The sequence below is a fragment of the Mustelus asterias genome, chromosome 8 (assembly GCF_964213995.1).
Source record: "Mustelus asterias chromosome 8, sMusAst1.hap1.1, whole genome shotgun sequence".
NCBI lineage: Eukaryota > Metazoa > Chordata > Chondrichthyes > Carcharhiniformes > Triakidae > Mustelus > Mustelus asterias.
This window is the reverse complement of record NC_135808.1, coordinates 837,980-853,344: the sequence shown is the minus strand read 5'-3', so window position 1 is coordinate 853,344 and position 15,365 is coordinate 837,980. Positions and strand designations below refer to the sequence as shown.

At 47.9% G+C, this 15,365-nt stretch overlaps 1 protein-coding gene across 1 annotated transcript in view; it reads right to left on the bottom strand.

Annotated features, from left to right (window-relative positions):
- The window catches only part of cchcr1 (coiled-coil alpha-helical rod protein 1), a 36,674-nt gene extending 21,983 nt beyond the window's left edge, over window positions 1-14,691 (bottom strand). The window contains exons 1-8 of the mRNA XM_078219051.1: window positions 14,331-14,691; window positions 11,586-11,805; window positions 9,462-9,972; window positions 6,232-6,407; window positions 4,318-4,453; window positions 3,349-3,459; window positions 1,000-1,143; window positions 333-443 (exon numbers count right to left, since the gene is read on the bottom strand). Coding sequence (XP_078075177.1) covers window positions 333-443; window positions 1,000-1,143; window positions 3,349-3,459; window positions 4,318-4,453; window positions 6,232-6,407; window positions 9,462-9,972; window positions 11,586-11,805; window positions 14,331-14,691 — 1,770 coding nt within the window. The remainder of the gene's footprint in view (window positions 1-332; window positions 444-999; window positions 1,144-3,348; window positions 3,460-4,317; window positions 4,454-6,231; window positions 6,408-9,461; window positions 9,973-11,585; window positions 11,806-14,330) is intronic.
- Between the last annotated feature and the right edge of the window lie 674 nt (window positions 14,692-15,365).

Sequence of the window (15,365 nt, the reverse complement as noted above, 5' to 3'; positions counted from 1 at the left end):
TGGATTTGATGTCTCGCTTGAAATACAGCGACAGTGCAACACCAGGAGGGCCAGACCAGAATTTGATAGATGAAAGAAAACTCTAATGCACCACTTAAATGCTCGCTCACAGACACACTCATGCACACTCACAGGGGCACATGCACACATGGACACACGCAGACACACACACGCAGTCACACACACGAAGGCACGCACGAGCATGCAGACACGCAGATGCACGCATGCAGGCTCACACGCATTCATGCAGATGCACGAACGCACACACTCAGACATGCACGCAGCCGCACACACGGATACACAAAGAGGTGGATTCTCAGTTGATTCCTCACCCGATTTTGAACCCGCTCCATGTTCATCTCTGCAGTTCTGTCTTCTAAGCCGTGTAGCAGCACCGCATGCTCCTGACCTTTCACCCTGAGCTCCTCCTCCAGCTCTGCAATCTGTACCAGCACAACAAGATTGAGACTTTGTGAAGGTCTCACAGTAAAAATACATCTCCTGTGAAGATAACACCACAGTAAGAAGTCTCACAACACCAGGTTAAAGTCCAACAGGTTTATTTGGTAGCAAATACCATAAGCTTTCGGAGCACTGCTCCTTCGTCAGATGGAGTGGAAATTGATTATGCGGCTGCTTTTCCGAGGCAGTGGGAAATGTAGACAGAGTTAATGGATGGGAGGCTGGTTAGCGTGATGGATTGGGCTACATTCACGACCTTTTGTAGTTCCTTGCGGTCTTGGGCAGAGCAGGAGCCCAGACCAAGCTGTGATACAACAGAAAGAATGCTTTCTATGGTGCATCTGTAAAGGTTGGTGAGAGTCGTAGCGGACATACCAAATTTCTTTGGTTTCCTGAGGAGGAGGAGAGCGGCTGGCATTTCTGGTACTTCCGACAGTGAAGTGGGGCTCTGGGAATGTTGTTTTTTCGTTTAAATATAAATACAAAACACTAGGATATCTGAGGAAGGCCACGGGAACCAGCCAGTCCACCACGTACCTTGACCTGGAGCCGGTTGATATTATTGGTGTGACTGATTTCCTGCGACTTCAGCTGTACCATCAGGGCAAACACCTTCTCTCGCCAGCGGGTCACCAGCGGTGGCCTCTTCCCACTGTCCCCGTCCTGGGCATCCGGCTTAGGCTGGCAACACAAGATGGGAAGAAATTCCAACATTTACGCGTGCTGCACACACAGAGGGATAGGATTCCTGACTCTCTCGCCCCACTGCCAATGCATAACCAGCTGTAGCTCCGTGGTTAACACGTTGGCCTCGGAGTCAGAATGCCGTGGGCTTACTGCTCCCCACCCCCCCCCCACCACCCATCCCAGAACTGGCCCCCCCCCCCACCCCGCAACAATCACCCCCACCCACCTTCACTGATTCAGGAATCTCCAGAGAAAAGGGAATTAGTTTCTCCCTCTCTGCTCCGTCATAATCATCATAAAACAATTCACTTCCAATATACCCTTCCTCTTCTACGTTCAAGGAATTCACAACTCGTTGATGCTGCCCATCCAGGCAGAGGGAGAGTTCCGTACGTTAACTCGGCAGGAAGAATACAAAAGCAATATGTTATTTGAAATGGAGAGAGATTGCAGAACTCTTATAGCAAAGAGAGATCTTGGGAGAGATCTTCGGATCCGAGGGCACAGCCTCAAAGTAAAGAACTGAGATAAGGAGGAATTTCTTCAGTCGGAGGGTGGTGAATCTGCGGAACTCTTTGCCACAAAGGAGGGCAGGTCACTGAGTGTCTTTAAGGCAGAGATAGATATGTTCTCGATTGGTAAGGGGATCAAAGGCTATGGGGAGAAGGCAGGAGAATGGGGATGAGAAACTTATCAGTCCTGATCGAATGGCGAAGCAGACTCAATGGGCCGAATGGTCTTATTCTGCTCCTATACCTTATGGTACATGAATCAGATGAAGTCGGTGATTGGGAAGGTAAAGGGACGTTGTCGTTTATTGCGAGAGCAATGGAGTATAAAAGTTGGGATGTTTTGCTGCAGTTGTAAGTTTTAAGTTTATTTATTAGTGTCACAAGTAGGCTTACATGAACACTGCAATGAAGTTACTATGAAAATTTCCCTAGTCTCCACACTCCGGCACCTGTTCGGGTACACTGAGGGAGAATTTAGCATGGCCAATGCACCCTAACCAACATGTCTTTTGTACACGGCCTTGGTGAGACCGTATCTGCAGTATTGTGTACAGTTCTGGTCTCTCTATTTAAAAATAGATATAAATTAGAAGCAATTCAGAGAGAATTCACTCGAGTGATTCCTGGGATGGGGGATTATTTTACGAGGAAAGGGTTGGGCAGACTGGGCTTGTATCCATTGCTGTTTAGGAGATTGAGAGGAGATCTTATTGAAACATACAAGATCCCGAGGGGGACTTGACAGGGTAGGTGCTGAGAGGATGATTTCCCACCCGTGGGAGAGAATAGAAGGAGGGGACAGACAGTTTAAAATCAGGGCTGGAATTTTCCAGCCATTCCCGCCACAGAGGGAGTGTGGAAAATCCCGTCTGACGGTCCCGCTATGTTAGATGGAGCTGGGGATTATTTTCGCTTCTCTCAGAGCTTCAGGACCTCCTTTCTCCAGAGAGCAGTGGGGGCAGGGTCAGTCAGTATTTTTAACGCAGAGCTAGATAGATTCCAGATTAACCAGGTGGGTGGAAGGTGTTTGGGGTAGGCGGGAATGTGGGGTTGAGGTTACAGTCAGATCAGCCATGATCCTATTAAATCATAAAATACCTACAGTGCAGAAGGAGACCATTCAGCCTGCACCAACACCAATCCCACCCAGGTCCTATCCCCATAACCCCACGTATTTACCTTGCTAATCCCCCTGACACTAAGGGGCAATTTAGCATGGCCAATCCCCCTAACCTGCATATCTTTGGACACTAAGGGGCAATTTAGCATGGCCAATCCACCTAACCTGCATGTCTTTGGATTGTGGGAGGAAACTGCAGCACCCGGAGGAAACCTACGCAGACATGGGGAGAAAGTGCAGACTTTGCACAGTGACCTGAGGCCGGAATCGAACCCGGGTCCTGGCACTGTGAGGCAGCAGTGCTAACCACTGTGCCACCTTGCCCATGCGGAGCAGGCTCAAGGGGCTGAGTGGCCATTTCTATACTTGCATGATCCTCAAAATTTAACCCTTTTCGCCCTGGTTCCGTTTTGGTGAACACATATACAGTCACATGAACTTGGGAGAGCGAGGGGTGAATGTTCTCGTCACTGTCCTCAGTTCAGTGCTGTCAATTGTTTTCCAATCTGAATCCCCACGGTGAATAAAAATGAATTGTATGCGGGAGCCCGCTCTGTTGCTGGGTACCTTCCTGCTCTGGGCGCTCTCCTGGATGGTGAGGATGTCAGTCAGTGATCTCAGACGTACGTTCAGGAGTTCCGTTGTGGCTCTCAGTGTCTCCCGTTCCTTCTCCAGATGCTGTTGAATCAAAGGGGGTACAACAGTAACTGGTCAGTCCAATAGCCATAATTGCTCAGGCCTAACTGCTCAGGTCTTGTCCATTTGACCACACCATAAGGAGGGTTTTAGTTGACTGAAACAAGTAGGAAGATTACTGGCGTAGAGATTCATCTCAGACAGTCGTGCACGATTGGCCAATCATTGCACAGAGCAACATTTAATCCCATTGGAGCCAAATAATGAGCAAGTTCAATTCTGGTGAATCGATTCTGCTTTGTCGAATAACCCAGGAAGTTATTTTAGTCTGTGGGATTCTCACCACAGATAGCAAGCCGAAATATTATATCTTTTCAAGAAAGGGTTAGATAGAGCTCTTGGGGCAAAAGGGATCAAAGGATATGGCGGGGTGGGGGGCGGTGGGGACAGCGGGAAAAGATTACTGAATTGGATGATCAGCCATGATCATGAGTGGTGGAGTAGGCTTGATGGGCCGAATGGCCTTCTCCTATTTTCTATGTATTGATCAGTGGGATGGAGGCATCGCTGGCCAGACCCAGCGTTTAATGGCCATCCCTCATTTCCCTTCGTGCTAAGAAGACCCCGAGTTCATCTGTCGCCGTGAGCTCAGTGAATTGAATCCAACAGCCCAATCGATTCCACCAGACCAGGAAATAGCTATTCCTCAGGCGATTAGCCTAATTTGGGAAAAGTTAACAATCTATTGTTAAGAACTGTCTCTTTAACCTGTGAAGCTAAGTTTGAAGAAAAGTCCTTTGTCTGTCTCATAAAATGAGGGCTCTCGAGTGAGTGTAATAAGCTGGCGGAAGTGGCTGTACAGAATATCCCACAGACAATAACCACACCAGCCAGACTAACCTGCACCTTGTTACTCAGCTCCTCCTTCTCCTGCCGGGATTCCTCCAGCTGTTTCTCATCCGGCACCAGCTGTCCGATGTAGGTGCGGAGTTGATGGATCAGGGAATTCTGCGATTCCAACTGGTGCTTTGTTTTACTGAAACGGGGAAAGAAAGGAAGAGGTGGCTACTTAACGGGCACTTCTCACACAGCCTGGACAAGCCCCGAAAGTGTCTCGCCACCGACCGATTACTCCCGAGTTACAGCGCGAACGAGCACGGGTGCGAATCCAACACAGCAAGGTCCCAAAAACAACGACGAGAGAAATGCAAAGTTAACCCATTTCGGTGGTGGGTGAGGGAGGAGTGTTGGCCAGCACGTGAGAAGTCGGAGCAGGACTGGGCCATTCCAGCTATGATGCCATTCGTTGAGATCATGGCTGATTTTCTGCCTCAATTACGGTATTTCCTGATATCTAAAAATGTAACCACCTCTGCCTTGACTGTCTGGCGTGATTCAGCATCCACAACTCGCTGAGAATTTCAAAGATTCAAAAATTTCTAGAGAAGATGTTTCTCCTTGTTTCCATTCTAAATGGATGATAGGGAGGCAGTGACAGCGTGGTATTTGTTTGTGGGATATGTGCGTCATTGGCTAGGCCAGCATTTATTTTCCTAATTACCCCTTGAGAAGGTGGTGATGTGCCTCTGCCTTCTTGCACTGCTCCTGCCCGTGTGTTGTAATTACCTGACGGTGCTGTTAGGGTTACATTTGCTCCCTCTCAATCTCGATCCTTCAGTCGAGAGGGACTGTTTATGTCCACTCTGTCCACACCCCTCTTCTTTTTTTTAACATCTCTATCAAATCTCCTTCTCGGAGGAGAACAGCCCCAAGCTTTTCCCCAATCCATCCACATTATTGAAGTTCCTTATCCTTGGAACCATTATAGAATCCCTACAGTGCAGGAGGCCATTTGGCCCATCGAGCCTGCACTGACAGCAAACTCACCCAGGCCCTATCCCCATAAACCCACATATTTAACCTGCTAATTCCCCTGACACTAAGGGGCAATTTAGCATAGCCAATCCACCTAAGCTGCACATCTTTGGACACTAAGGAGCAACTTAGCATGGACAATCCACCTAACCTGCACATCTTTGGAGTGTGGGAGGAAACTGGAGCACCCGGAGGAAACCCATGCAGACACAAGGAGAATGTGCAAAGTCCACACAGACAGTGACCCGAGGCCAGAATTGAACCCAGATCCCTGACACTGTGAGGCAGCAGTGCTAACCATTGTGCCACCGTGCCACCCTATTCCTGAAGGGTCGTGCCCAATAGAGGCCAAAGGTAATTTTCCTGCATTGATGTCGTGTGAAGACCACCAGGCTGTGAAGTCAAGTTTCTGAAGATTGTTGAGATTTACAAATTGTAGGGGCTCTGGCGCAGTGGTGAGCTCACTGGACTAGCAATCCAGAGACCCAGAGTAATGCTCTGGGGACCCGGGTTTGAATCCCACCACGGCAGATAGTGGAATTTGAATTCAATAAAAATCAGGAATTAATCTAATCTACTGATGACCATGAAACCATTGTCAATTGTCGGAAAAACCCATCTGGTTCACCAATGTCCTTTAGGGAAGGAAATCTGCCATCCTCACCCGGTCTGGCCTACTCCAGAGCCACAGCAATGTAGTTGACTCTCAACTGCCCTCCAAAGGCAATTAGGGATGGGCAATAAATGCTAATCTTGTTCAGTGACATCCACATCCCATGAAAGAATAAAGAAGTGATCTTATTGAATGGCGGAGAGAGGTTTGATGGGCCGAGTGGCCTACCCCTGGCCTGTATGAAATTAAAGCCATGGCCTCCAGAGCCCCAAGGAGAGAACACAGCGAACACAGCTGAACCGGCACAAATAAGCGGACTCGCTTACCTCAGATCCTCCTGCAAGGTGTCCCGCCCCTGACTCACTACCTCGAGCTTCTCTCTGAAGTGCGCCGCGTCCCGCTGCCCCTTCTCTCGGCTCAGCCTCAGCTCTTCCTCCAGTTCAGTCACCGTTTCCCGTAAGGCCGTGCAATCTTTGCCATGACAGTCTGCAGGGTGCGAGAGCTGCTGGGACGAGACATGGCAGATTAGAAAGACAGTAGGGCCCATACTAACCTCATCCATCCATAAAGCTAACCCCCACCACGCTGCAGCTTCGAGAGGGCTCTCAAACAAGGTCTGTGTTTTCAACCTCTTCACTCAACCCAAGAATCCATTTCATGTTGTCGGGAAATTGAGTGTCAGAGAAGTTTACAGAATGGAAACAGGCCCTTCGGCCCAACTTGTCCATGCCGTCCTTTTTTTTTAAACCACTAAGCTAATCCCAATTGCCCGCGTTTGGCCCATATCCCTCTATACCCATCTTACCCATGTAACTGTCTAAATGCTTTTTAAAAGACAAAATTGTACCCACCTCTACTACTACCTCTGGCAGCTTGTTCCAGACACTCACCACCCTCTGTGTGAACAAGTTGCCCCTCTGGACACTTTGTATCTCTCCCCTCTCATCTTAAACCTATGCCCTCTAATTTTAGACTCCCCTACCTTTGGGAAAAGATGTTGATTATCTAGCTGATCTATGCCTCACATTATTTTCTATGATTTCTATGATTTCTATAGACCTCAATAAGATCATCCCTAAGTCTCCCAGTCTATCCAGCCTCTCCTTATATCTCAAACCATCAAGTCCCGGTAGCCTCCGAGTAAATCTTTTCTGCACTCTTTCTTGTTTAATAATATCCTTTCTATAATAGGGTGACAGAACTGTACACAGTCCTTAATACTTTTTTGCAATGTCCACCATCTACAAGGCACAAGTCAGGAGAGTGTTCCATCACACTCTCCACTCTGTTATTGAGCAGTGTCATCTTGTAATCCTGTCTGCCTCCTCTACTGGATGTTAAAGATTATGGAATCCCTCCAGTGCAGAAGAGGCCATTCGGCCCACCGAGTCTGCACTGACTCTCCGACAGAACGTCTTATCCAGGCCCATCCCCGATCCCCATAGCCCCACGCATTTACCCCGCTCCTACCCCTAAACTAGAAATCATTGGACTTGAAGGGGCAATTTAGCATGGCCTAACCTACACATCTTTGAATTGTGGGAGGAAACCAAAGCACCCGGAGGAATCCCATGCAGACATAGTTGTAGAAAGTTGTTTTTCAAACTGGAGGCCTGTGACCAGCGGTGTGCCTCAGGGATCGGTGCTGGGCCCACTGTTATTTGTCATTTATATTAATGATTTGGATGAGAATATAGGGGGCATGGTTAGTAAGTTTGCAGATGACACCAAGATTGGTGGCATGGTGGACAGTGAGGAAGGTTATCTCCAATTGCAGCGGGATCTTGATCAATTGGGCCAGTGGGCTGACGAATGGCAGATGGAGTTTAATTTAGACAAATGCGAGGTGATGCATTTTGGTAGATTGAACCAGGGCAGGACTTACTCAGTTAATGATAGGGCGTTGGGGAGAGTTACAAAACAAAGAGATCTGGGGGTACATGTTCATAGCTCCTTGAAAGTGGAGTCACAGGTGGACAGAGTGGTAAAGAAGGCATTCGGCATGCTTGGTTTCATCGGTCAGAACATTGAATACATGAGTTGGGACGCCTTGTTGAAGTTGTAAAAGACATTGGTAAGGCCACACTTAGAATACTGTGTACAGTTCTAGTCACCTATTATCGAAAGGATATTATTAAACTAGAAAGAGTGCAGAAAAGATTTACTAGGATGCTACCGGGACTTAATGGTTTGAGTTATAAGGAGAGGCTGGATAGACTGGGACTTTTTTCTCTGGAGTGTAGAAGGCTGAGGGGTGATCTTATAGAGGTCTATAAAATAATGAGGGGCACAGATCAGCTAGATAGTCAATATCTTTTCCCAAAGGTAGGGGAGTCTAAAACCAGAGGGCATAGGTTTAAGGTGAGAGGGGAGAGATACAAAAGTGTTCAGAAGGGCAATTTTTTCACACACAGGATGGTGAGTGTCTGGAACAAGCTGCCAGAGGTAGTAGTAGAGGTGGGTACAATTTTGTCTTTTAAAAAGCATTTAGACAGTTACATGGGTAAGGTGGGTATAGAGGGATATGGGCCAAATGCGGGCAATTAGAATTAGCTTCGGGGTTTAATAAAAAAAAGGGTGGCATGGACAAGTTGGGCCGAAGGGCCTGTTTCCATGCTGTAAACCTCTATGACTTGCAAACCAACTCCTTGTGATTCTTGCACAAGGATACCCAGGTCCCTCTGCACAGCAGCATGCTGCAATTTTTTACCATTTAAATAATAGTCCATTTTGCTGTTATTCCTACCAAAATGGATGACCTCACATTTACCAACATTGTACTCCATCTGCCAGACCCTCGCCCACTCACTTGGACTATCTATATCCCTTTGCAGACTTTCAGCATCCTCTGCACACTTTGCTCTGCCACTCATCATAGTGTCATCTGCAAATTTTAACACACTACACTTGGTCCCCAACTCCAAATCATCTATGTAAATTGTAAACAATTGCGGTCCCAACACTGATCCCTGAGGCACACCACTAGTCACTGATCGCCAACCAGAAAAACACCCATTTGCCCCCACTCTTTGCTTTCTGTTAGTTAGGAACAGATTCTGTAGGGACAGATTCGCAAGTACTTTTAAGTGTGTAAGGGTGTTCTTGTGTATGTAAATGTTATTTTATTTATTATTTAATAAATATTTAAATGGAATATTTAAAATCATCAGAAATGGTCTGGGATTTACTTATCCTGACTACAGGTCACTCCTCATGATAAACAAATTACAAATGGTTTGGCAGCTTGTTCCAAGTTTCCCTCTGGGATTCGGGCAGCCTGGCACTTACCATCTGATGTGCCGTAACAATGAGAAACAGGAGCAGGAGTAGACTATTCAGCTTGTCGGGCCTGACCCACCCTTTCATACAACCATGGCTAATCTTGGGCTTCAACTCCACATTCCTGACTGCACATGTCGCCAAGGGTTATGGAGATAAGGCAGAAAGTGGAGTTGAGGATTACCGTAATCAGTCATGATCTCATTGAATTGCAGAGCAGACTTGATGGGCTGAATGGCCTACTTCTGCTCCTACATTTGATCTAATAGTTGAATACCTTTGCTGTGCATTGATACTGAGCGTCCTGTAGCCTGGTGATCTGTAACTGGCTGTCTTTGCTCTTTGCTGCAGCTTGCTTGGCCAACTCCCCCTGCAGAGCCGACAGCTCCTGCCGGTAGCGCTCCCTCAGCTCTTCCAGCTCGCCCCTCAGCTGCTCGGCCTCCTCGGCCCAGCGGGCCCGCTCCAACGCCAGCTGCCTCTTCAGGTGCTGGGTTTCAGCCCGGTGTTGACTCTCTGTCTGATCCGCCTCGGCCTGGCACTGCAGCTGCAGCTGAGCGGCCTCCAGCCTCTGCTCCCGCATCTCGGCCCTCAGCTCCCCCAGCTGCTCGCCCAGCCGCGCCACCAGGCTGTCCTTCTGTCCGATCGCAGCTGCCTGCCCCTCCATCGTGCCCCTCAGCAGCCTCGCCTCCGCCGTCAGGCGATGGATTTCCCGGGTCTGCACAGCGACAATCTCCGTCTGATTGGCCAGCTCCCCGGAACGCTCGGGGTCCGTCTCCTGGTCCACGGACCTGCACGGATCAGGAACAAGAAAACACGCAATCATACAAACACTACGGAGGCTGAGAATCTGAAATAAAGACAGAAAATGCTGGGAATACTCAACAGGACAGGCAGCGTCTGTGGAAGGTGTTAATGTTCAATGAACCATCTCTGCTTCTCTTTCTCTCCACAGATGCTGCCTGTCCTGCATTTTTCATTTTCACAAGAAATGAAACAGATATTCTGGATTTCAGCTGCTCATTATTAGAATCATAGAATCCCTACAGTGCAGAAGAGGCCATTCAGCCCATTCAGTCTGCACTGACCCTCGGAAGAGCACCCTACCTAGGTCCAATCACCCACCCTAACCCCGTAACCTTGCACTAAGCCACCTAACCTCCACATCTTTGGACACCAAGGGGCAATTTAGCATGGCCAATCTACTTAACCTACACATCTTGGAACACTAAACGGCCAATTTAGCATGGCCAAACCATCTAACCTTCAGAGTGTGGGAGGAAACCAGAGCAACTGGAGGAAACGCATACAGAACACGGGGAGAATGTGCAGACTCCACACAGACAGTGACCCAAGCCGGGAATTGAACCTGGGTCCCTGGCACTGTGAGGCAGCAGAGCTAACCACTGTGCCACCGCGCCAGCCCAGGAGAACTTCCCTGGAATGATTGTGCCCAGGATTTCAGCGCTGTCCAATTGCAATGCGAGCAACAGCAACATTTCCTTGACACTGCAGAGGAGACAAACGGCTGTGCACAAGACATGCATATCTGCATGGCAATCTTAAAGGGGCTGCACGGTGCTACAAACACACAGTGAAAGGGAACTTGTCCAGCAACACATGGCATCTGCAGCACAGAAACAGGTCATTCGGCCCAACTGCTCTCTGCTTGTGCTAATGCTCCACATGAGGCAGCGCGGTTAGCACTGCTGCCTCACAGCGCCAGGGACCCAGGTTCGATTCCCAGCTTGGGTCAGTGTGTGGAGTTTGCACTTTCTCCCCAAGACTGTGGGTTTCCTCCGGGTGCTCCGGTTTCCTCCACACTCCAAAGACGTGTTGGTTCGGTAGATTGGCCATGCTAAATTACCCTAATGTTGCAAGGTTGGGGGATTAGCGGGGTAAATACATGGGGTTATGTGGGGTTGGGCCTGGGTGGGTTGCTCTGTTGGAGAGTCAGTGCAGACTTGATGGACTCCTTCTGCACTGGAGGGATTCTAAGAGCTGCCTCCCACTGTACTTCAACTCACTCCATCAGCCTAACACTCCACTCCCACCTCCCCCATCTGTTTATCTAACTTTCCCTTTCTATGCATCTCTGGCGGTTGCTTCCCCCTGGAGGTGAGTTCGCCGTCTGCATGGCAAGCTTCCCTCTCGTGAGACAATGCTTCATGCCGTGCTGGTTAACTCTGTGTTAAATAGCGTCTGATGTGCCTCAGGAACCTCACTCTGACATGGTGCAGTGTCTGCTGCATTTCTTCGCTTTTATTGCTGGAATATTGTCAGGGCCCATAGCCTTGGCCATATCCAGTGCCTTCAGCCATTTTGTGATACGGGGACCTGGGGAAGACCGACAGACCTGGTTAAAAAAGGCTACGCACCCCCATTCCCTGGATACGCACTGTACCTGGCTCTGCCGGGAAGCTTTTCTGGTTCCTTCGCTGTGAGCTCTCTGTAGTCATCCCTGTTTGACGCCCTGTGCATCTCCCTCAGGCGGCTGTTTTCTTGCTGCAGTTCCAGGATCTCCTTGGTAGCCTTGGCTAGAGCAGCCCAGGGCTCCGGGTCCATAGATGGTGGGGTGGGGCGACGACCCTCAAAGTGCGACGGAGGAATCAGGCCCTCTGCTCCTGGCGATAGAAGAGGTCCCGTTAATAAAAACCCCAGTAACAGGTCTCTGGGAGAGCAAAATCCCTGAATCCTGCACTCAGCTCTGGCTCAAATCATCCTCCTAAAACATAATTTATTGGCTGGAGTCTACAAATAATAAGATGTCATTATACCTCCTTCCTTCCGATCCGGAGACCCTGTTGTGAAGGTTTTTTTTCCAAAGTCTGATGTTGATTAACATCTCAGCTGGGCCATCCCATAATCTTTGATATGTTTTTTTTATTTGATTTATTGTCACATGTATTAGTATGCAGTGAAAAGTATTGTTTCTTTCAGCCTATTCAGACAAAGCATACCATTCTCAGAGAAGGAAAGGAGAAGGTGCAGAATGTAGTGTTACAGTCATAGCTAGGGTGTAGAGAAAGATCAACTTAATGCGAGGTAGGTCCATTCAAAAGTCTAATGGCAGCAGGGAAGAAGCTGTTCTTGATTTGGTTGGTACGCGACCTCAGACTTTTGTCTCTTTTTCCCGATGGAAGAAGGTAGAAGAGAGAATGTCCGGGGTGCGTGGGGTCCTTATTTATGCTGGCTGCTTTGCCGAGGCAGCAGCAAGTGTAGACGGAGTCAATGAATGGGAGGCTGGTTTACGTGATGGATTGGGCTACATTCACGACCTTTTGTAGTTTCTTCTGGTCTTGGGCAGAGCAGGAGCCCATACCAAGCTGTGATACAAGCAGAAAGAATGCTTTCTATGGCGCATCCGTAAAACCTGGTGAGAGTCGTAGCGGACATCCCAAATTTCCATAGCCTCCTGAGAAAGTGAGCTAACAAAAACTGCCCCATTTTGTAAGCCTCACTTCATGCCTGTCTGTGCTCTTTCATATCAGACACGCCCTGGTCAATCTCGGCTGCTCTCTGTCAAGCTCTAGCCTCAATATCTATCCTAAAGTCTGGAGCCCGAGCTGTTCACAGTGCAACAACTCAGGTTTTGCTAAAACATTTTCACAATTATTCAACTGGCTATATTCAAATTCTGGGTCTAATTTCTAAAACGATTCCCTCCATCTCATTTCTAGGTACAACAAATTTGTAGATCCACTACGAATACCCTGGATGTATCCATAACCCGGACATTTCTCAGGCAGACAGCTGTCACATATGTCCCTATCTCAGGGATCTGCATACATCTATACCTCAGATAGTTATAGAACTACAGCATATATCTGTATCTCAGGAATCTATATATCCACCCCCACTAAATCTATACCTCAGGGGTCCCATCTCACTTTGCCTCAGGTATCTATCTATACATCTGCCAATATATCCATAACATAGATAAGCAAATGCACACTCAATATGTGTAGATTTAAACCCCCTACATCGAGGGCAACATCTACCTTATATTGTGGACCTACCTTATATTAAGTTGATCTTTCTCTGCACCCTAGCTATGATGTACCACTACATTCTGCACCCTCTCCTTTCTTTCTCTATGTATAGTATGCTTTATCTGGGATATATATACATCAGGGATTTATAGGGGTTTATATATACATATACATATCAATCAGGGATCTATAGAGGTTTATTTATATATATATCAGTGATCTATAGGGGTTTATATATATATCAGTGATCTATAGGGGTTTATATATATATCCGTGATCTATAGGAGTTTATATATATCAGGGATCTATATGGATTTATATATACACCATGGATCATTAGGGATGTGTATATATGTGTGTGTGTATTTATGTATATATATATATATCAGGGATCTATAGGGGTTTACATACATCAGGAATTTATAGGGGTTATATATATGGAATCTATAGGGGTTCATATATGTGTGTGTGTGTGATCTATAGGGTTTATATATATATCAGGGATCTATAGGGGTTTATATCAGGGATCTACAGGGGTTATATATATAAGTGATCTATAGGGTTTATATATATATCAGGGATCTATCGTGGTTATAATCAGGGATCTATATGGGGTTTATATATAATCAGGGATCTATAGGGGTTATATATAATCAGGGATCTACGGGGGTTTATATATAATCAGGGATCTATAGGGGTTATATATAATCAGGGATCTATGGGGGTTTATATTATAATCAGGGATCTATAGGGTTTATACATAATCAGGGATCTATAGGGTTTATACATAATCAGGGATCTATAGGGGTTTATATATAATCAGGGATCTGTAGGGGTTTATATTATAATCAGGGATCTATAGGGTTTATACATAATCAGGGATCTATAGGGGTTTATATATAATCAGGGATCTGTAGGGATTTATATATAATCAGGGATCTATAGGGGTTTATGTATAATCAGGGATCTATAGGGGTTTATGTATAATCAGGGATCTATAGGGGTTTATGTATAATCAGGGATCTATAGGGGTTTATGTATAATCAGGGATCTATAGGGGTTTATGTATAATCAGGGATCTATAGGGGTTTATGTATAATCAGGGTCTTTCCTCTATCCCAATCCCAGATTTGATTTTTATTGATAATTATATTTACCGCTCTGTCTGCTGCAAAAGGCTGCCGGTGGATGCAGTCCCCTCCCCGGGACCGGCTGCAGTCCCCTCCCCGGGACCGGCTGCAGTCCCCTCCCCGGGACCGGCTGCTGTCCCCTCCCCGGGACCGGCTGCTGTCCCCTCCCCGGGACAGGCTGCAGTCCTCTCCCCGAGGCCGGCTGCAGTCCCCTCCCCGAGGCCGGCTGCTCTCTCCCCGGGACAGGCTGCAGTCCCCTCCCCGAGGCCGGCTGCAGTCCTCTCCCCGGGACCGGCTGCAGTCCCCTCCCGGAGGCCGGCTGCTCTCTCCCCGGGACAGGCTGCAGTCCCCTCCCCGAGGCCGGCTGCTCTCTCCCCGGCTCCGCCATCCCTGTCCTCCCGCCGCTGCTGAGCGCCAAGCCGGAGTGTCCCAGTATCAACAATCCGGGCAGCCAGCTCTGCACTGGGTGTCACACCCTCTCCCTTCCGGCCAGAATGAGCAGCCAACACACTGATTGGGTTAGGTGGTAATGAAAGCAATGGGCTGCTAAATACCTCTAGCAGACCCCTCAAAGGACTTTACAGCCCATCCTATACACTTTTAATTCTGAATTGAATCAAAGGGAATCATAGAATCCCTACAGTACAGAAGGAGGCCATTCGATCCATCAACAACAATCCCACCCAGGTCCTATCCACGTAACCCTACCTATTCACCCTGCTAATCCCCCTGACGCTAAGGGGTAATTTAGCATGGCCAATCCACCTCACCCACACATCTTTGGGCTGCGGGTGGAAACCGGAGCACTCGGAGGAAACACATGCAGACTCGGGGAAAATGTGCAAACTCCACACAGACAGTGACCCGAGGCCGGAATTGAACCCAGGTCCCTGGCGTTGTGAGGCAACAGTGATAACCACTGTTCCAGTGTGCCGCCAGGTTGTGATGTGAGAAACATGGTGGTTATTTAAAAGTGAGATGGAGCTGAAATAATTTTTTAAATTCAGTTTATGGATGTGGGCGTCACTGGCTGGGCCCAGCATTTATTGCCCATCCCTAACT